This window comes from Aulonocara sp. 'chitande type north' Nkhata Bay, linkage group LG12, assembly GCF_057382095.1.
Source record: "Aulonocara sp. 'chitande type north' Nkhata Bay isolate Kocher_YH1m ecotype deep benthic linkage group LG12, A_spYH_male_GT1.1, whole genome shotgun sequence".
Classification (NCBI taxonomy): Eukaryota; Metazoa; Chordata; class Actinopteri; order Cichliformes; family Cichlidae; genus Aulonocara; species Aulonocara sp. 'chitande type north' Nkhata Bay.
In genome coordinates this window covers 33,380,419-33,403,845 of record NC_141355.1, presented here as the reverse complement: position 1 = coordinate 33,403,845, position 23,427 = coordinate 33,380,419, and the positions used below count along the sequence as shown (strand labels likewise).

The 23,427-nt window shown below is 37.4% G+C and overlaps 1 protein-coding gene across 3 annotated transcripts in view; it reads left to right on the top strand.

The window, feature by feature from the left end:
• Positions 1–23,427, top strand: part of ksr2 (kinase suppressor of ras 2) — a 126,147-nt gene that overhangs the window by 62,478 nt on the left and 40,242 nt on the right. For all 3 annotated transcript variants that reach the window (XM_086315223.1, XM_086315224.1, XM_086315222.1), the window contains 7 exons: positions 14,016–14,085; positions 15,308–15,391; positions 15,732–15,817; positions 16,810–16,830; positions 17,154–17,263; positions 20,465–20,633; positions 21,061–21,102. In XM_086315223.1, coding sequence (XP_086171349.1) covers positions 14,016–14,085; positions 15,308–15,391; positions 15,732–15,817; positions 16,810–16,830; positions 17,154–17,263; positions 20,465–20,633; positions 21,061–21,102 — 582 coding nt within the window. The remainder of the gene's footprint in view (positions 1–14,015; positions 14,086–15,307; positions 15,392–15,731; positions 15,818–16,809; positions 16,831–17,153; positions 17,264–20,464; positions 20,634–21,060; positions 21,103–23,427) is intronic.

The following is a 23,427-nucleotide window of genomic DNA, read 5'->3' as shown; positions in this document are numbered from 1 at the left end:
TGATTCTAGTCAACTCATCATGCTACCTGAGCAACAGATCTGCTCTCACAGCACATCCTTTTATGCAGCTGGAGAACATTGTGAATACCCACAATAAAAGTATCTTTTTTCACACTGTGCAAATCAGAACTTGCAACGTGAGCTTTAAGCTTGACCAAATAAGAAGTGGTGGCTTCTGTGAGGTGAGCACGGTTTGTAAAAACACAACATAAATCGATCAGAGAATGGATTTACTGTTTTATTCTCATTGAAAATACTTCTATATGTCCCCTCCCGTATGTGTCGTGGGAGTGCGAACTGAAAAACCACCAAACTGCATCGTCCAAGTTAACACGGTCTGCTCTAGGCTATAGCACAAATAAACTTCTTACGTAGATAAAGAGTTTTGGAGTTGGAGGAAGTACACATTGCCTTTTTTTATCCTGTTGTACTAGAAAGCATTATTAGACACGGTGGGTATCACAGCTTGGTTTGGAAACCTGCCTTTATACCCGCAATCCAAAATAAGCGTTCTACTGTGGACAAGTTTGAAGGAGTCGTACAGCTTCATACACCCTTAAGGCTCTTTGGGAGGAGTCATTGAGCTTGCTCGCTCTGAAATATCACCTGTGATTTCTCACTTTAATGTGAGCTATTTCCTTGAGGCGTGCTTTGCAGTTTTCCTCAGTACAGCTGACTGTTAGAAAGACTGTTTGTGCCGGTGTCAATTACACTAAATGCTGAAGGGCAACATCCAAGTTCTGTTTTTATGTGGAACTTTATTTATTTATTTACAACTCGAGCACTGACTGCAAAAGAAAAAAAGGGAGTACGTCTATCTGTGTTAAATTAACTGTAAGCTTTTACAAAATCTGCTTAATCTATTTTATCATATTGATAACCAGGTGGAAAAATGTACTTGTTTGATAAAATAACAAACAAAATTTTACACAATAGCTGACCGGCATGGCAAAATTGTGCTTAACGAAAAAAGACAGCGTGAATCATCAGATCACTATTTGCTCATTGTGTTTCATTATAAATAACAGAGCAGAGAAAAAACAATGTTTACAAAGTTGCCCAGAGGAATAGTAGTTCAGCAATCTGTTTGTGTGTGTGAATGCTTGTGTGAGCATTTGGGCAAGTATGCAACTGCCAGGTCAGCCAGGCTAAACATCCATCCCGTGTCTATGTTTGGGTTTATGGTATCACAGCCATCTCATACGTCAGGGCCCTCCAGCCAGCAGTGTTATTACTTATCTTGCAAGTCGTTTGAATCAAAACATGCGGAGGAGCTACGAGACTGGCTGAGGTAACCAGGACCAAACGCTGTCTGCCAGGGATGAGTCAGTGCCCAGTTGAAGCTGAGACGTCAGCAGTTTGTTTGGCTTTCCACCTTGAGAAGCTGGTTATGATTACAAATATAATTCCATTACAGTGGTGTATTTCGGCTCAGGCACTCCTTGGCACATTGTTAGGTTCTGGAGACAAGCTGCAGATAGTTTCTCATTTAATCTGCAGCTACTGGTTATTGTGTGTGTTGATCTTTATTCAATTTAAAATAATAAGTCTATTATTCTATCATATTATATCTATTAATCATCTGTCGCTTGCATTTTGACATTTCTACCATTCCTACTGGGTGATTCCAATCGATGCATCACATCTAAGGGAGGATATTTGTAAGCTGAGTTTTTAATGGAGCTATTTGAGTTAAAAAGCCCCAGTAAAAATAATACCATCATGCTATGCACTTCAAATGCACTGCACATGGTAAATCCACACTTGGCTGGGAAATTAAATGACTGTCCTAAATGCGATAAAATTGATTTATCTTACATGTACACGTTGGTGTATCGCATGCAGAACTGTGCAAAAATCTTCAGTCAGACCTAATTTCTTTATATTTTGCTTCCTAGGTGCTGGACTTTCCTTCTCATTTTTAGGAGGCCTTGAGCAATAGTTCTTCTGAAGGACCTTTTCTTCAGACATTGGCAGCTTTTTCATTTATTTTTAGTGTGGTCCTTGTACGTGTGCATTTTTAGAGAAATTTGTTTGAACTTAATTTTAGGATTTGTTTTTGTTTCCTAGCAGCCTGTCACAAAAGCACATAATAAACACATAATATGCTCTAGTTTCTTCAGTTGAATCTCGGAAAAATGCCAAAGATAACACAGTATTTTTGCACAAAAAGGTTGATTCCCAAAGAACTATTAGAAAAAATCGTGGCATCTCAGTATAGCATGTGGTATGTCCTTAACCGCCTAGGACCTGGTGTCCACATATGTGGACATCACATTTTGGGTTATTTAGACCAAAATACTGAATTTTGCTCTACAAGGGCCTGATATCCACTTACGAGGACATTATACTGCTACTGTTCTATCAAAATTTTAAATGAATATCCTCATATGTGGCTCTTATTTTTCTTAGAAACAAAAATCAGGTTAAAAAAAATCTGGTAATTCTTTGTTTTTACACTCATCGGGCCCCAATCAGCCCAAATATCAAAGAAAAATTTAAAATGCATGCTGTGGAAGAGTTCGGGTCTTAGGAGGTTAAAACACTTTTGGAAACTGACTAAGTGGAGGATAAAGAAGAAGTAAGAGGCCTAAAACATGATCTAGAGTAAATATACAGTATCTAAAAGTCACATAATAAAAAAAGGCAAAAATCTAGCAAGGAGGGAGTATAATAGTGTGAGTCTACCACCATCGGTTGAGGCTCTGTAATGGTTTGTGCCTGAATTTCAGCCAGCGGTGCTGAGATCTCATCAAAGTGTATGGGACTATAAACACAGAAAAGTACCATCATATTTTCTCCTGCCATGCAATAACATCTGGAAAGCATCTGATTGGCAGCGGCTTCATTTTTTTTAGCATGACAAGGATCCCAAACAGACTGCCAATACAGTAATAGCATACCTAGTCAGACAAACACACAATGGAACACTATCAGTCATGGACTGGCCTCCTCACAGCCTGGACATCAACACTGAAGCAATGTGGGATCACCTTGACAGAGAACAGAACAAAAGGCAGCCAACATGCAAAGAATAGCTTTGTAGAAGCCTGGAGAACTAGTCCCGAAGACGACTTAAAGAAATTACAAACCGGCTTACCTAAGAGAGTTCAGGCTTTGTTGAAGAATTAAATAATGACATTCAAGCTTTTTTTAATTGTGCAAACTGTTTTTGCCTTATATACTGTATTTATATTTATGTAAAACATAAAGAAATGAGGGATGGCTTGATACTGCACAGTACTCTAAGAGGAGCTATTTTGACTCATCAGAGCATGAATATGGCAGGTGAAATGTTTTTTTTTAAAGCAGTCGGGTTTTAGTAACTGAGTCAGAAAGCAATGCCAACATGGTCATTATTAGGACTCTGGAATTGGCTCACCTAAATGGAAGGCACTCATCATTTATAGTATTAATCACAGCTGTGCTTTTCATGCTATGGTATGCCAAAATGTCTGCTGTGAAAAAGCTCTATTAGCGCATAAACTCCTTTAACCTCACATTATCGCCAGGATAGCTGAACTGCCAACATAACAAACAGCTGTGAAAGTGTAATGTTGCTTCTTTGGACCCGGAGAACACAGTGTAAGTGTGATTGCTGGTTTAAAGAACTTTATTTTTTTTATCTTGTTGCAGAAAGTTTTCCTGATGGGGAAAAAAAAAAGATAAAAGTCTGCTTTATTTTTCATTTGAAGTTGTATTGTGATGGGTTCTTTTCATTATCCAGTGAGGTAAATTGCTCTCTATAATGATTTGATGATGAACTAGTTTATCCCGTTCGAAATTATGTCTAATTACTGAAAAGCAAGTGGCTCTTGCCAAGCAAACATTTGTGCCCAGGTTTCTGCAACTTCATTATCCACCGATGCCCCTTCAAAAAAACAGAGAAACAAGAAAAAAAGGGGAAAATTCTTGCTTCTAAAAAGTGAAACTATTTACTGACGTTTTGACACGTACACCACATATAACCAAACACCTACACGCAATAAACATTAGAATGGCTATGCCAGTGAGAGTTCATTTTCTTGAGCTCTCGTTCTCGCTCCAGGTGGTATGATAAGTCATTGTTTGTCCAATCTGAAAAGTTATGATAGCCACAGAGGGACATTTTTGTATGGGCAGCTCACCTCTAGTGCCTCAGGCTGTTTTGAGTTCACACAGTTGGCTTAGATAGACTCCCTAGCTTGTGATGATGCCTTGTGTCCACTTGAAGATCCAGTACAAGCGCTGGCAACGGACCAAAACACACGCCTGCTGCAAAACTGATGTGTGTATTTGTGCGTGAGTAAGATAGAACGAGAGAGGGAGGGATGGAGAGTGTGGGAGTCTGAGAGTGTGTGCTTGTGGATATAAATGGCTTAAATGTTCATGTGCTTGGTACACAACTCACTCTTTTTAATTCTACATGTTTGCCAGTGACGTCACCCACTCTGCCTAACCTTGCATAGATGCTTTGCAGTTGCGTGTTGCGTCACAGATCTCCTAGCAACCAAATGTGGTACCACAATGGAGGTCCCTTTGAGAATTGGCAAATAGATAAGGGCTCTAAATAACCACTGAAATTAAAACAGCGTGAGGAAAACTGGCTATCTAAGAAGAACGGTTTAGTCGGTCTCAGTTCAGTATTCTAGGAAAGATACACAGCTATTAGTACATAAAACTGAAAAGACAGATGTTGACATGATGACTCAGGCTTGGAGAGTCATCACTTTGTTGCTTTGTGGCTAGTAAAACTTACTAAACCACATTTTTATAACAATTGTTCTTATTCTTGATCAAAACCACAAAATCAGAATACTTTAATAAAAAAAATAAATACAGCATTGAAAGAAGGTAGAGTAGTGCACTGTCCTTTGCCCTAATACATATTTGTTTCCCTGACTGCAATTTTTTTTTTTTTTTGCATGTGTATGTTCTCTTTGACAGTCTGCAGACATGCAAGGTTAACTGGCAATTCTAAAATTTGCTGTAAGTGTGGATGTGTATCTGTTTTTGGCCTCTCAACCAATGCTCCCCTGCTGTTTGTTGTTATTTGTTTGTTTGTTGTTTAAGACTATATAATAACTTTTCATTTAATTGTCTTGTCCTGTACCATCAGACTACTAAGTAAAAACTGCTTTCCAGACTGTAAAAGTTTGTTAGCAGGACCTAATTTACTTTCAATCTGGCTTAAAACTTTCTCATCGAGGTCTTACCCTGAAACTCTGAAGATGGGTCCATAAACAGTGGTTAGTTAGTGTCAGACTGATCCTTGCTTTATATTAGCTCAAAGGTGTTAGAAAGAAATGCCACAAGTCAGAGGAGTCTTTCTTAACACTGTGTGTACAAAAGATCCCACTGACAGCTCAGCTAATCTAAACAAAATGGTTTAATAGACAACTAGCCAGCAGGATAATGTAACAAAAACAACCGATTTTGAGAAATTGACAAAAGCCTCTAAAGTTATCCTAAGTTACAGAGTGATATGTGCACCACAGAAGCATTCCCCTAATTTACTTTGTTTATTCAATTTTATATAAGATGGAGTGGCACGTGGGGGGGGCATAAGGGCTCACTTTGCTCAGCAAATTTTTGTATTTACTCCAATAAATAGCTGTTGCTGTCAGTGTTTTCCAAAAGCAATGGGCCTTAACATGTGTGCATAGGGACATAAGGTGGAACCTGAAAGCCTTTTGTTGGCTAAGATTTGCCTCACTACTAAAACATGCTGTGCCTGTTGGTTGGGTTGCTTGTCTGCATGCTCCAAGAAGCTCGAGTTCTCCAACTGAGGAAGTCTTTACCGAGCCATAAGACCTCCAGGCATCATCTGTTCTCCCATCCCTCCTCCCTCTGCCTCACTGGCATGCTTAAACCGGCAATCTTAAAAGACTCCCACCATCTATAAGGCAGTGTTGAGATACTTGTTTCATTCAAGATAATTGCTGTTTTTCCAGCGTTGTGATTGCTATTGTCAGTGTATCACAGCTTTTGTGCATGTGCATATATGCTATTTGCAGTTATGTATCTATGTGTTCTTGTTTATCAAAGATGTTAACACACACACTCATATTCGATTAGATTAGATTAGATAGAACTTTATTAATCCCTCGGGTGGGTTCCTCTGGGAAATTCGATTTCCAAAAAAGCACAGCACCGACAGAAGTTACAGAGTTACAGAATATTATATATATATATATATATATATATAATACACACACACACACACACACACACACACACACACACACACACACACACACACACACACACACACATATATATATATATATATATATATATATATATATATATATATATATATATATATATATAAATACAGAGACAATATAAATAAAATATACGAAGGGGATAAATAGAATAAATAGGAATAAAAATAAAAATACAAGTGAATTGCACATTTCAAGTATTGAGTCTATTGCACCGTTGACTATTTACAAAAGTATTGCACAAAAGGTATTGCACAGTGAGGTGAAGAGGCACTACAGCTTAGTTGTTCCCCCCTCCTTTGTCCTCCTGTTTCCCCTCCCTCTCCCCTCCAGGGAGGAGTTAAACAGTCTGATGGCGTGTGGGACAAAGGAGTTTTTAAGTCTGTTAGTTCTTGTCTTTGGGAGAAGCAACCTGTCACTGAACAGACTCTTCTGGTTGTTTATGGCCGTGTGCAGAGGATGTCTGGCATTGTCCATAATGTCCATCATATATATATATATGTATATTTGCAAAGAAAAAAAAAGCCAGATCGGCGTGTTGCTGTTGTCATAGCAACTGTGCAACCTTGCTTTTCTCCTGTTCCTCGTTTTTTGTTTTTTTTTGTCACATGGGAATAGAAAAGGAAAAAAAAATATCACCCCTTCCTTCATTTATGTCTTGTGCTATTCCACAAACAAATACAATACTTTGTTCAACTGTGTAATTTTTGGGGAACAATAAGAATAATAAGATGGAGTGTGCAACATGTCACTCCTATAACACTCATGTACAATAATGCAGCACATTATGCAGCAAACACCCACACAGTTTTACAGTCCCGTTGACTTTTTCTGCTGCTCTGCCCAGTCCGTTGTATGTATACCCTCATGTCAGACCCTTATCTTGTTAAACATGCTTCACATTCTCATAGAAACTGTCTGTTCTAATGGTGTGTTCTGCTGTATTTGTTTGGTATTCCAGACGTAAGCTATTGATTATCTCTTGATTGTACTGTGCCAGTTATGTGTGCCGTTGATTGCATTCAACCATTTGATTGAAGCTTTTATCCAAACTGCCAAAGTGCTGCAATCTGTCCATTGAGCTCTTCGACCTTGATAATTCTGAAAATGATGAGAGTAGGTGTGGGTGAGATGATTTGGTAATAGCATTGACAATGAGAATGATTAGAATTTGTGTCTGATTTTTTTTTTCATGTTGTTTGTGTTCTGTGTTTTTCAATTGTCGCTCGCTTCACTTTTCTCTCCTCTACCCGCAGTACAAATTTCTTCTCTATGGAGAATAGTGTTTAGCGTTCAGTCAATCAGGTAGAGAGGCATCTCAGTCTAACGTCAAATAAACTATATTTGGCTGTAAGTAGGCTCCTAGACTTGAGCAGTCTCTTTATCTCTGCACACATGCACACACCCGCCCCATCTGTTTAACCCACGGACAAAGAGAAACGCGTATCCCTGCGATTCTGTGTAGTTAGATTTTTCTTTTTAACTTTCATAAAAATAGACACACACATACACATCGGCTCTCTCTCTCTCACACACACACACATGCTCAACCCCATGGCCTGACGCGTGTCATATGACAAGCAAGTGGAGGAGGGGGACGGAAGGCCTCAGCTTAATTAGGCTGAGGCCAATAAGAGAAGATGGAGGAGGACACTGTTGTCTGGCGCCTTGGGGTTTGTCAGCTCCTGGAGGCTCATCTGTCACACACACAAGCACACACAAGCAAACACTTAGAAAGAATGGACCCTAGTTTATATTTCTATGATGGTTTTGGATTTTTCAAAGTTTTGATAGTTTCGGCAGGTGACTAGATGTCACCCATGTGTGACCACGTACGCAGACATGTGCTCTTTTACCCCTGTCAAATTGCTTCAACTTTGTTGTTCCTCCCCGGACTGTTAAACCGATATGGTGGCACCTCCGCAGATGCTCAATTTCAGTTTTTAATTAGTTTAATTTTCTGTTTACTGATCAAATGTTCTGTTTGTGTGTGAGTCTTTAAAACTCCACTGCATTTATTTCACCTTCATTCGTAGTGAGATAACACGACTACTTCTAAGTGTAACAAATGCGTGTTTAGTTGTGACATTAGACCAGGACAAAAACTGTAATGCTGAAACAAACTTTAGGTTATTACGACCTGGATCATTAGGACATTGTAACTGCAGCAGGGGAGTAGTGTTGCAGATAATGGTTCTCAGGCATGGTGCAAGTTAGTACACTTAATGGTATAGCAAGTTCTTATGGAGCAATACAAGAGCAGCTGATATATTTGATATATAACAGTACAGTCAAGCAACCTCATATTGTCGTATGAAAGAAGCCAGACAAGTGATAGCAGCCACACAACGACCTCATGCTGCACATGCCACCTGTCGATTCCACCCAGCAGCAGGGGTCAGTAAAGCTGTTTACCTTGTTAAAGAGATGAAGGTGTGTACCCAACCACCTGTAGTTCATTGCTGAGGCTCATGTCATGTTTATTCCATGTATTTCTTAACATAAAAAACAAAAATGAATATAAGAGTCAAGCTTTTCCACTGATTTGTGTGTAATTAAAGATTTTGTTGAATTTGAAGCAGCACCAACAGGGCATCTGCCTTTAAAATGATCAGCTTCTGAACAGTAAAAGGGGGGCTGTTATCATGAGACAGTTCCTGTGGATTTCAAGCTAATGTAGTTCATCTGTATCTAATATATACCTAATTTTATCACAATCAAATGTGAAACTGAAAAATTAAAACATTAGTAGACACAAGCCAACTGCACCAGCTTGTTGAGGGCAAAGCATATTCGAAACAGAATATTCTGTCATGTCTTAAGCTTATGCTTTTACTTGACTGCCTTCATTGTGTTCTCTTGACATAAATGCTCATTACCTGCTCTTGTAGGAGTCCCAGGATCATAGAAGATTTTTGTTAAAGAAAATCATCGCTGTTAAAACCACACACAAACCTCTCTGGTCCCACCACTGACAAGCCCAATCATCTGCCAGTTGCCAACAAAGGGGACAAGAAGCAGATGATGTCAGTTCCCTTTATATTAAGTTATCAGGTTGATTGAGTGTAATTGAGCAATGCATCGGAGTGTGGAGAGAAGACACCAAGCCCCTGGAGAGAGTGGAGGAGGAGTGGAGGAAGGGTGTTTCAGGAACCAGGAAATGCTCAAGGCACCAGGGCCATGACATTAGCACTGTCGACAGCTGCTGATTACTTGCTGCCTTGTAATGAATTAATAGAACTGACTGTGCCTTTCAACAGATGAAAAAAATAAGATTCCTTATCTTTCTTACTTGCAGTTATTAAAACTTCAAACACCAGTCGCTCGTGCTGAAAAAGTGTTACTAAAAGTACATTAGGCCATTTAGAAACTTGTGTGATAAACGCCTTGTTCGAGTAACAAAAATCTAAGAAAATTGTTAATGTACTTAAAGAAAACCTAGTAATTTAGTAAATATAAATCATTATAAAAAATAACATAATATAAAACTTTCTTCTTCTTTTTACTTTAATTTGCTTCAATGCCAATGACTTGGGTATCAGGCTTATGCCAATATGTTTAAACCCTTACTAGATTTGAATGGATAAGGACAGAGTTTTGTAAAACTCCATGTGGATGCCTTAATGTTAGAAATTTGATCACCACCACGTTGGTTTTATTTAAGCCAAAAGTGACCGTATTTGACTGAGATGGTGTAGGGCTATGTTATCCGCTAATGCTAGCAAGTGTTATTAGCAAGACTGGATGAACTTAGCTATATAGTAGATACCCAAATCTTTATGAAACTATAAATACTATGTGTATTCTGGTAGTCAGTTGAGCATAAAAAGTTGAGCATTGAAACTATAAATAGTATAAAAGATGGAAGTGCTTTGAAACTCGCATTCATCGTGCTCTGGTGGCACAAGCATTTGCAGTTGTGCAAAAGTTTCTGGGAGTCATTTTAAATAAAACTGTGTATACTGACAATCTCAAAATACTGCATATATACAGTTGTGGTGTTTTCATGAAACAAATTTATTCTCCCAATGTGGGACATGTACATTTGTGACACATTATGACAGATTTCTGTTTATAATTGCTGAATTATTAGAGCCAAGTGTGAAAATAATATTGAAAATTAGAAATAATTATTAGAAATGCATCTTTCTATCTGCAGCCTGCTCCTTATTGTCAGCTTTAGACTGCTCTAGCTAGCATTCCTATCATAACATACATAACATCTTTAATAAAAAAAAAATAGACTCTTCTGAGAAATATGTAAGTGTTATAATGGCTTTTTTGATATGTTTTCCTCTTAATTTTTTTGGTAAAAGTGTAACTGAAAATTACCTGTGGACTTGTGGTAGTGCAGTTTCTGCAGAAATTGAAATAACACCCAAAAATGAGCTTTTATTATGGGTTTTTCCACCATGACCCTTGACTATGTCAGCATTTTTCAGCATTGCTCTTTTCTTACTGAATTATTGCAGCCAGCACATCTTTAGAGTGTGATATCATCTCAATGCATATCTACCACATCCAGCCGCCTTCACAGGCAATTCAGTGTTGGATGCTGTTTTCACCTGGTATTAAGAGGTGGCTTATGAATGAATCGGGCTGCTCAGTTACTGAAAGCACTAATGGACCATGTGAAAGGTTTTCGTGGTAAAAATCTTTTTTAAGCCAGAATTCTTTATAATAGATTACAGATAACACTAAAGTAGCTTGGCTATCAAGGGATATCTACAGCAAACAATTCAAACAGGTGGTACTGATTCAGCTTATTCTGTTTTCATCCCAAAAGGTTGCAACGGGCATTAGAGAGAAGTTTTTTATTATGTATTACATTGTGTAGTCTCGCTCGTTTCATACAATACTTATTATTTATACCTATTCATATACTCATCTGTTTATTTACTTTACCTGCCTACATAGATACCAATCGAGCTTAAAGTGGGAATCACCAGAGACTCCACAATATGGTTTTATCATTAATGCACAATAAAATATTATTGCAGTTTAAAATTTTTTGCAATATACTAAGTATTGAAATAACATATATTGCAATTTATTGCTTTTTCAATTGGAAATTGTATCTCCAAAAGCAGACTTTGTCAGTACCTGTTTTATCAGTCTATCAAACAGACCAACTGAATAACGCTGTTGATAAAATGTGTCATAAATTTGGCATGCACCTGACAAACTAAAGTGTTTGCATTAGTCTAGTCTAATTTCACTGAATGCAGACCTGTGGAGGCACTGCTGGAGGATGTCGAGGAGCATTCAGATGCCTGTGAAGCTAAGGAGGAACTGTATCAGCAATGGTTTCTGATCAATGAAGCAATTATTGCTGCTTCTCAGTCTGAGAAGGATTATAAAACCAAGCAATTTGAAGTCCACCCCTCTACAAGAGATTATTCACACATGGAAAACATTCAAGACAGTTAAAAATCTCAGCACAGTGCAGTACAGATGCTAAGATTGTTACAGGGGGATCAGTTCTGGTTGTGATTCTACTGGTTTATTTTTAATCATCAGTATGTTTTAATCTATTACAACAATTTCAAGTTTGCGGTAATACTGTTTCATGTGGTTACAGCTGTTATATACTTAGTACAGTCGGCCATCAAATAAAAGGAGCTAAGAGTGTTGGATATGGAGAGCATGCCTTGGCCACAAACCTTTGTTTTCCATAAACAACGGGAAAAAGTAATATGCTAAAATATAACACAAAGTGCATCAGAGCAATGTGCTGATCATTACAATCTGCTTGCTATTCCCTGGGGATATCTATCCATCTCCTGGACCGCTTAAGAATAAGCTATTGGAGAAGAGGGAGCACAAATGGAGCGGCCGCCGTATAACCTGGCTCACCTGTGTGGTGTTGACTTGATTAACTCTGTGGCAGGACTGGAGGTGGCCTTTGAGGATGAAGAATTTCCAGTGAAAAGCAGCCACTCAAAAATAAGGAGGTCAGCACGGTGTCAAACAGTGTTCAAATGCCAATTGCAGACTCCAGTGAATTTGAAGATGATGTTAAAACATCATTGTTCAACTTTTTCTGGTTTCAGAAGTCAAGATTCAAAGCCAGCTCCAGGCATCAGTAAACCATGGACTGTTAATACTGCTAGTAGAAAAATTTTCCAAAGTTATTTGCGGCTCTAAAGCTAAGCCGCAGGATCTTTCAGGAAGAATCTGAATATAACTAGCATAAAGTGTAAAAGTGGGGGAGTTTATCATCCCCAGCCCCTATTTGGACTTCCTATGTTTATATGAGACCTGGATTAATGAAAATAGCGCCAGTGCTGCAATAAATGTGGCTGGTTACAACAGCTACAGGAGAGAGAAAGGAGTTGCAAGGAAAAGCCCGATTTCTTTAATTAAAAAAAAAAAAGGAGAAGGCAACTCAAAGTAAAATTGGGATCAGTTAAATAAAATGACAGGATGATATTGTCAAGAAAAAAACCCTTCAAAATTCAAATAAATGGAAACTTAATACATAGTTTGGTAAAAGTAATGCAGTCTATTAACCTCTATTTCAGTAGCCACGATTGTTCAGGGATTTTCAGTCAGTGACATCAGTATGCGCTCAGATCAAACAGACTTTAAATTTGGGTATTTTTCAGGATTAGAGGTTCTCAAAATTATTAAATTATTGCAACGTTCCAGAGTTAGTGATGTTTTTTGGTATAGGCACAATAATGATGAAGGATCTGAGAGACACAGGTATTTGGAAATCAGTTGTTGTTACACCCATACACAAAGATGGTGCCCCATCAGCATTCTGCCTGTTTTTAAATTGTCTGGAAAACTGGTAGAACAATCAGATTATCATTTATTTACACAGCTGTTCTTCTGCTTTGAATCCAGGTTTTCCCGCTAATTATCCACTGATACAATAAGGTTTTCCTTTTTTATGGAAAAAGTGAGATCCTTATTAGACTAAGGAGGTTTTGTAGAAACTAGTTTTCATTTAATACTCACTGCATATTTCTTGAGCTGATTTAAAGTTTGCTTTGGTGTCCTTGGCTATTGTTATCATATGATGGTGGTGTGGGAGATTTGACTTTGTAAATGCGATGTGTCACATCCATCGTCTTTGTCTCGTCCCTGTTAAAGCACGGATGGTGCTTCCTTGGCTTTCTCCAATCTATAATATTGTTTTACCAACTTCATCCAGCACATTGTCACCTCTGCTAACCTTAATAGAAAAAAGTTAACAGTGCCATCCGGTGGACTTTAATTGATTTTATTAATCTATGGTGTAGTGGTTTAAATACTATATTTATCCTAACAAGCGAACACCCCCCAGGAAGAGACACAAATTTATTTGGGATTGTGTCATTAAGAGCATCCATTGTAAAACTCTGTTAAATCAAACATGCATCACTACCTGCTGTGATAACCCCTTGTGAATAAGGGAGCAGCCAAGAGTAGCATTCTGTAGCATTTGTACTAACAAATTGTATTTGCAATTTATATAATAAGATATGGATTTTTTTGTGTCAGTATATCGATAAGATATTGCCATGCAAAATATCATGACGCTATACTCTATTGATTTTTTCCCTCTGCCTCTACTACCTACCTACCTACTCTATCTTGATAACAAGGACAGCATTTTGTTAAACCTGACTCTCTACAGCTAATTAAAGCTGACACCAAAATATCAGTTTGTTGCTACAAAAACAGTCTATTCCTTGAAATGCCATACATGCTAAATGTGATACACAATACCAGACATTTAGTCAATTCTGAAAGACATACTGACAGACTTAAAAAAGTAAAAACCATGCCTCTGCCCTCTCCTTTCCACTCTATCTCCAGACACTCTCTCAGTGCCTCGCTGGTCCCCACAGATTCCCCGACGAGATCTGGGAAACTCAATAAAACACAGGTAGGCCTAAAGGAAAATATGTGGGTGAGTGTGGATGAGGTTCCTTCTGTGCATATGCTCACATCTGTGATAGAATGGCAGTCCAATTAAAAAGGGCTTCTTGTGTAACTTACTCAGTTTTCTTTCTCACTCTCACCCTGCTTGACTCCAAGCAGGGTGCTTATGATCTAAAAAGTAAAACAATAGCTACAGTATTAGTTGGAGGATTTTAGCAACCTCGAGATCGTGGGTGTTTTTCCTGTTGAAAGTCTGTGAGGTGGAAAGAGGAGCTCTAAGCATCTTTATACGGAGCCAAACTGAGCACAAATGTAATGTATATAGCTGTTATTTGAAGATTAAGGTGATTAATGGTTTTAAGAAATACCATTATTCCATCCAGCAGCCTCCTTGATGTCAGTTTGCAGTTTTCAGAAGTGTGCCCTTGATCATATTGTTGGCATGTTATGATAAATGTATTTAGGAAAGTAGTGAATAACCCACCACTTTAGAGCCTCTCCTGTGCTGAAAGATAAATTTTTTTAAGCAGAATCGGCTCTTAATTTCATATTATCACTCATAGTTGACAGCCTACTAAAGAAATCAGTCAGGTGGAGTTGGTTGGAGTAAGTTGTGCCTTTCAGTTGATGAAAAAGATTGGCATAATAAAGAGATTTTGATTCTGTCAGACTACATTAGTCACCTGCCATTAGCCAGCCACACTGCTGGCATTGCATCAGCCAATAGTCACATATGTGCTCAGACCACTTAGTGTGTGAAGGGAATTGGTTGTTGGTACCAAAGTACATTGTGGATTTGTTTATTGTAGAAGAGACTGTGTTGGAATCCTCAGCAGCGACACAGGCCTGTGAACCCCCGTTACTCAAACTGATTGTTATATTGATGTAAAAACCATACAGCCTATTCGTTCGCACAGTGTTACTGGAAGATGAAAATGAAATGGCCACAAATTAAATCAGGAGGTGAGGGAGATTAGGAAGGTAAACACTTTCAGAGGAGTAGCTTCTTCAGGCATCTATTATCCTTGCAGAAAGGTTAGGCAGGGAATGAGATATGTTTGCCAAAAGCCTTCTGTCAGAATGAGAGAACGTTATGAAAGGCAAAAGGTCAGAACCCGTGTTCCTCTCATTGTAATCCTCAGCTCCTTCATGTCATATAGATGTGCAACAAGTGAAAAATCGATGTCCTTTTTCGGAATCTCACTTTCTCTTCTTTTGGCTTGTAGGTTTTCCACGAAATACTGGATGTCCCAGACATGCATAGTATGTGGAAAGGGAATGTTGTTTGGACTGAAATGTAAAAACTGCAAGTAGGTATCAGTACTGGTCAGTGCTGAGTACCCATTGTTGTCATTGTCCACATTAGTAATTAATATCTAATCGCACACATTCGCTTATATTCCTGTCATTACTTTGTTTAATTAGTGTGCCATCCCGCTTGTTTTTCAATTATATCTCTTTGTCTCTTTTGATTGTTTTTCGACATGACACACATCAGTGACCCCTTTTGTTTTCAGCTTACTTGAATAAATTTCCAATTTGCATCTGTCTCTTTTTCCACCCACTTTGCATAGATGTTATTGCTGTGTAATAAACACCACATAACAACAAAACACACACTAATCAAGTTTCTGTTTCGTGCATACTCAGGCTGAAGTGCCACAACAAATGCACCAAAGAAGCCCCACCTTGCCATTTACTGATCATTCAGCGAGGCGGACGGGAATCCCTCAAAGGTATTTTTTGATGTAATTTCCAATGTTGATATTATGTTTATACAAAATTGACGGACTTTCACATTTTGTTGATCATTGATCAAAAACCACTGATCAATGGTAATGAGTACCATTTAAAGAGAGTTGTCAGCATTGTAAGATGGCGAAAGCGTTCCAGGTTTGAGCGTGGAGTCAAGGAGGCCATTTATGTGAAAAGGGAACGGCCATCTCTGAATCCAGGAGGGGGCCTAAGGGTACATCTTTTGCCATCTTACAATGCTGTGATTGCAGCCATTCCCCAACTCTCTGTGAATGGTACTCATGGCCATTGATCAATGGGCTTTGATCAGTAGTTGTTGATCAATGGCCATGAGAATTTGCATATTAATGATCAAGGAACTGACTTTACAGCCCATTGTTGTAAAGTCAGTCACTTGGATGAGTGACGAAACATTTGTCCCACTGAAAACGTGACGTCCAGATGAACAGAATCAACCTTTTGGGATTTACTTATCTGGATGATTGAGCATGCATCAAGACGTTATTTTACACTTGTTGACTATTAGTTTTTATTTTATTATGTTTAACAGATAATTAAGCAATAAATAAATGGTTAACAAGACTTCTAAAACCGTTGTGTGAGAGTACGGGAGGCCTAACTATTAGCTAGCTCAGCCAGGATTAATGCCTTTGTCAAGCCTTGTGAAGCTATCTAGCTCTCATTTGTTTTAGGCAACCCAAAGGCATGGCTCTACAGCTCTTGTGATTAACTAAATTTGGACATATCTGATTCCACTGAGCAAATGAAGTTATATTTTTTTCAGCTTTCATTTGTAAAAGTGAAACTGCTTCTGCAGGTATAGGCTATCTCCTGATTAATTAAGCCATATAGGTTTGACAAATGTGCATCATAAGCTGTTTATACTGACACAGAAATTCCTATTATCTGCAATGAGAATTAAGATTCTTTTTTTCTTTTGTCCTCTCTCTGCCTTCCTTCTTCTCAAAATAAGATCATCAAGGAACAACTCAAGGTAAAGAGCATTAATTAGATGTCTTCTCTGCCTTCGTAAGAGAAAATGACAGTTTATTAATGACATAGTTTGCTCAAGGAAATTTGTTTTAACAGTGTGTGTGTGTGTGTGTGTGTGTGTGTGTGTGTGTGTGTGTGTGTGTGTGTGTGTGTGATAAAAGATGGATGGTGTTAAAGGAGAGGCAGTTTGTTCATTTTTTTCACATTAAAAGCTGTGTCTGATAAAGAATTTGTCTAATTTTCCTAAAGCTGTTAGGCAATTATTGTTTAATGTCAATCTCCCGTAGTGCTTCATTGTTCCTTTATGCTTTTTTCTTTCTGCAGTAGCTCGTCTGGTACGGACTGAATCAGTGCCATGTGACATCAACAACCCGCTCAGGTACACAGACCTGCACATCAGTCAGACGCTCCCCAAAACCAACAAAATCAACAAGGTAAGGGTAAAAAATAAACCGTGTATTACAATCTGCGTATTTCTTGTCCTACATATCGCTTTCATTTATTTTTGGGAGCTTTGTGAGTCATTGTGTATTTGGAATCAGGAAACCATACGAAAATATCTTCAGCAATATTGATGTTTACACAGATGGATTTGTTTTCCTACACTGGATATTTTACAGCCAGCACATCTATCAAATTCAGCTCAGTTCCAGAGAAAAAAGTTTATCACTAAATTCCCATGGTGGTAACACCATGCTGGAAAGACTGTGAAACAAACACGCTTGTTAGGAAATAATGGGCAGGTGTGAACATGTGAGTAAGCCACAGCTTTTATGTATGCCTTTGTCTAACAGTTTGAGGTTTTCAGAAACTGGAGTGTGTTAGTTTTGTCAACACACATATTTTTTGTGTTTCTCATGGATTCACTTTTCCAAAACTCAAATCTTGGTTATAAACTTTGAAATATTCTTAAGTAAAGTAAAATGGTGGTATCACTAAATTCTGTTAATTTCTTCAGATGTGATAAATGTAATTTAAAGTTTATTAGGAACAATTATCTTGTGGAGTGATTATAATTAAAAAATAACCATTTAACCCCTGGATTTTATTTCATGTTCGTATCATAATTACTTAAAGAATTAGAAACTAAATTCATTTAGTTTTCTTGTGTTTGTATGTTTCTTTCAAATTGCAAATTCAAACTGTGGTTCTATCATAATTTAAATTAATGACGTTAGGTATCAAAATATATGGCAGTGCACAATCTGCTGTGCACCAGTTGAGCTGCACATACCACATTGATACTATCTTTACTTTTTAATATAATTTTTCAGAGTTAATCTTTTTCTGCAGGAGATGATGATATCTTCCTAAAATCTAACTTGCATTTGATTGTTATATTGCTTATACAATAGACTTTGATCATTTGTTACAAACTACAGATGCTCTGATTTATTTTTCTTTTTGTTTTTACAAAGTATTCCCTAACTCTTCAGGTTGCTTTACCATCTTCCAGGCAGCCATTGATTTCTCTCTATCCAGTGCGCTTTCAAAATCAAGTAGCAGAAATTATATAAATTTGCTTGAGGAAGATGATCCATCATATTGAAAAGCCTAATTTTTGTCTGGTGTTTTCTCTTTGGATAACAGTTTGAAATCTCTACGTGTTGGTGCATTTCAAGGGCACCTGAGATTTAACAGTTGGCTGCTGAACAAAAAAATATTGTCTATTTTTCATCAATATCAGGTACTTCTTTTTTTTTTTTGCTTGCTTTCTGGATAAAATTTCTAAATTGTTTAATTTATAAATATATTTTAAGTCTGTAAAGTCAGGAAGAACTTCACTGAAAATTAAATGAATTGAATTATTTGAATGAATAAAATGCTACACCCAAGTCTACACCCAAGTCATTATGCACTCCACACTGTATATAAATGCCACTTGTTTTGCACATATTCAACTCTGTATATTTTATATATTTTATTATTATTATTATTATTATTATTTTATTTTATTTTTTTACTATTTAATTTGTAAAAATGTGTATACACACACACACACACACACACACACACACACACACACACACACACACACGTAGGAAAATATTTAGTATACACATCCAGAAATGCATACACTATTATATATTGTACATATATTTATTAGTTTCAGGTTGGCCATTCTTGTATTTTGCTCGTTTGTGTTGTTGTGTTTGCACATCTCTGTTGCTTGTGGGGCTCGCACACAAGAATTTCACTCGCATGTGCTGTGCCAGTGTGCCTGCACATGTGATGTGACAATAAAAAGTGATTTGATTTGATTTGATGACTAGACGTCAGTATGAAATTATTATATTAAGTAACTATTTGAATTTAAACTAGATGGAGTCTAGTCAGGGGCTGTCATCTAGATCTGAAATGATTTTTGTAAAATCTTCGGCTGAAGAACTGATCAGATGTGATGAGAATAAGATGAGAAGATGAGAAACATTTTACAGAAAAGTAAAGTTGACTACATTTCTCATTGTGATGGATTACATCTGCCAGGCAAGTTCCAAGTCTCTGATGTTTACTTTGTACTGAAATGAATAAAAAGTTCTGCCTTGAAGGTAGAAAATCAGTCTAGAGGCTCCAAGTTAGACGGAGAGAGAGTTCAACAATAAAGCAGAGTGAGAGCCTTTTACAATTAACAAACTGAGGGCCAGATTTGGTAACTGTGTCAGTATAAAACTCTCTTTTAGTGATTTTAAAAGCTACAGTTGGTGTTTATTAAATATGTGCAGTGTCAATTGTGCAACTGAAAGGTGTGGACAGCCTCATTGCAGATTGCAACATTGTACATTGCAGTTTTGGAGATTTAGGTCACATTTCTGGAGAGAAACTCACAATAAAAACAGTTTCTGTGTGTGTTGTATTTCTCTGCATCGCACACACTTATAGCCACGTGTTGTTTTAGATCTTCATGGGATCTATTGCATGTCTACAATTAATGCCAAACAACAGTTAATGGGGCTGAAAGGGACTTACGTGTGTTATATGAATGTCTAATCTTACAAAATTTTAAGTTGGCTGTGTAGAGAAAACAAAAACGATGCATGAAACAGCAACTTCTTTAATATGCACCCAAGTCACGCACACACAAACACACACATTTCAATTTTTTTAAGTAGAAGAGTTTGCGGTAAGGCAGCGATGCACTTGATAAATCGTGTGCTTCACCCGAGTTGTCAGATTTACCCAGCGATGACACACATATATACACTCATACTGTCCCTGGAAACTTCTAACCACAGAGTTTGCCAAAAACATTGATTCCTCTTCAACTGCCTCTTGTTTATCTTAATTGCCATGCTGTTTCCAGAGAGAAACACGTGTGCAACCTGCACTCACACTATATTATTTTGGTTAGTACATTACTCTTTCCCTCATCGGCTCTGCTTATTTTTGTTCCATTAATTTTTGCTGCTCTTGGTAGATTACATTGGTCATTACCTCAACTGTGGTTTAAATGAGCTCATTGTTCGTAGAGCAACCACAGAGCTATCGTCTCTCATGGGGGCATTTTTAGCGATTGCAGCCTCACGCTAATTTGCCCCCACTTAGTAAATTTGACTCTATAAATTCACCTTAAAATTACAAATACTTAAGTCTGAATAAAGCCTATGCTTATCTTTATCTGTTCTGTCTCTTCTCAGGATCACATCCCAGTCCCATACCAACCGGACTCCAGCAGTAACCCCTCATCCACCACCTCCTCCACTCCTTCCTCCCCAGCTCCTCCATTGCCCAGCAGTGCCACGCCACCCTCCCCTCTGCACCCCTCCCCACAGTCAGCAAGGCAACAGAAACAGTTCAACTTAACAGGTATTTTATTTAATACACATATAATTCCTATTCCCCTCTAAAGGTTTGGTGCATTTGGTGCATGCCCACAATAACAATGCTAAAAGAAGGTATGTTGGCTCTTTTAGCTTAGCATTTGGCAATGCAAGAATTATGCTAATGACTGAAGTGAATGTCAGAGCTGAAGCAAAATTAAGTAATTGCAACTGTGAGCTAATTTCTTTTTCTCATAGAAGCATTTTCCTTTGCTAAAAGTAAATAAAATGCCAAAGAAGGGATTGAGAACCGAACCTTGAGTTGAAATTATGAACTCAAATAAATAGATATTGCAACATAGATTGGTTCAAACTAATTTGACTTTGAATACTAAACTAACAAATTGCCATGTGAACTTGGACAGTCTACCCAACTTTTATCAAACTCTAGCTCTTCTTGTTGCCTTCCACAGCCTCCAGTTATTTCAAATACAAGCAACAGTTCATATTCCCCGGTAAGTACCTCAAAATTGATTATTTCCCCTTCCTATAATGCATTGCATCTAGCCAAGGATGAGTAAGGAGGGCCCTTTTGATGTTGTTGGTGGTTTTCATCCCCTCACCTTGGCCTGCTTGAAAAATCTCTACACCCACTCATGCTGTCTCATTTGGGCTTCCTAATGATTTGTCAATATCCAGACGCTTTGCTCTTGCCCACACTGGTACCATACAGTCTTTGCTCATTTGGCAGGTTATTATAGCTGAGACAAGCTGGAGTGGTGTTAGGTAAAGAGTGAAATCTGAAGAGACAGATTTTTGGAAATGCATAATTATAGTGCTCAGCAAGCTGCAGCATGTTCTGATTATTGTTGCCACACATGCTCTTTACTTCAGCTACCTTTATAAACTATGTAACAACACATCTACTTCTTACTGTTCACCATCAATCAAAAAAATCTATACATGGATGTAATGTCTTAGTCATCTCAAATTTACTGCTCTCTCTTATTCTGAAAAGACTACAAAAATGTAGTAATATGTGGTCTTCATACAAGTGTTCACTTTGGTGGGGTTGAGTATATATCTGCAGAGATTCTGCTGGCATGGGATACACAAAATTTGACATTATATCAAATGGATCACCGATATCATTATATGAGGGCCTCCGATTCCCAACACTGGACAGTTTAGAGCTTTCAGCCCTGTTGGCTTGCAGGTCTTTGGAGCAAATCCACAACAACATCAGTGCAGACTCCACACAGAAAATAAAAACATGTCCCTCGCTGTGAGGAGATGGTGCCAGCTTATAATGCACCATGCTACAAAGAGAACAGTTTCTGTGGCTCACTCTTTGTGTTTTTGCATTAAAAAAAAAGTCAAAGTGTGCCAATACAGACAACAAGTCTAGCAGTGAATCCTCTGATGTCTTTCAGAGGTGGATACAACAGCACAGCTGACCTTACTCTGTCTTGCATGTTGAAGATCAATGCTTGCAAAAAATAGTTGGGAGAATCCAACCTGTTCACATCTCCACCAGTATAACACGTTATGCAAACTATTTTCTATGTGCTTCATACAGCAGAATATGGTGTTATCACCACTATTAGAATGTCAGAAAGTTTGGTTGTAGAGCTATCTTCGAAGCATTTAAGTGAAAACAGCAGATGAGTTGAAAAATAAATGCTGGATATAACTTTAGATATAGCATTTGATACAAGAGCCCATATAAGCCATTCTGATGCTCTCACATCAAGATATTCTCTTTTCACATGCATAAATCTTCACTCGCACATATTTCCATTTCCCTTTCATATTTATAAATTGTCACACTTACATACACACATTCTCCGTTTACATATTGTATGTGTAGATTCTGCTTGTAGCTACTTTCAATCTCCTTTCACATGCATATATTTTGACTCATAATTACATATATATATATATATATATATATATATATATATATATATATATATATATATATTTCTCATTTCAATACATACATAGTTTTACCTCTTACGTATGAGTCTTTGGACTCCCATGCTTATACATTCTTTGTTCTCAGATACACACATTCAATTTAACGAATACAGGTCTCTGACAAGAATTAAGTAGCAACTGAAATTACATTCATGTATTAAAATGTATTGAGCAGATAGGTGCTACATATTCCCAGAGAATCTCATGGTTCAAGAAATACAGACGCTATCAATACATTAGGGCCCTATGCTTAGATGAATTCATTTTCTAGTGACTTCTGAAAACCAGACAAAGATCCAGATCTTAGATGCAGCTTGATTTTTCATTTTTCAAAGATTGTCATCAATTTCACGGTACTTTAAAGTTGTGATAGGAATATATGTTTGGGGATTTATCTTTTTAATTCTGTAAGCCATTTATGGCTTCATTTTATTTTATACACAAATGTATTTTTTGTTGCTCTATTTGTGTTTATCGTAAGTATACTGCTTCCTCCAAAAATATTCTAATGCCTTTGATTATGGTTTTCAGTATCATGAAGTATCTGCCTAAAGGCTTTTGCAGCAGTAAAATAGTCATATTTGACTGCTAAACATTACAGCATAATGATGACAAATCAAACATTGCAATTAAATCTACACCATTAATGTGGGGAAAAATAATTTTATTCCTGTAGTCATATGTTAACAATAAATACATGCAAATTTCCTACAAATTTATGGTGGGAAGCTTTTTTATGATGAAAAATACTGCAACGAAGTTTAATAATGCATCTTAAAAAATTATCCTTGATTTTAAAAATCAAACTGTCAAAGCAATTTTATTTAATGGAGTCTGGCAGTGTGAACTTGAGCTAGTTT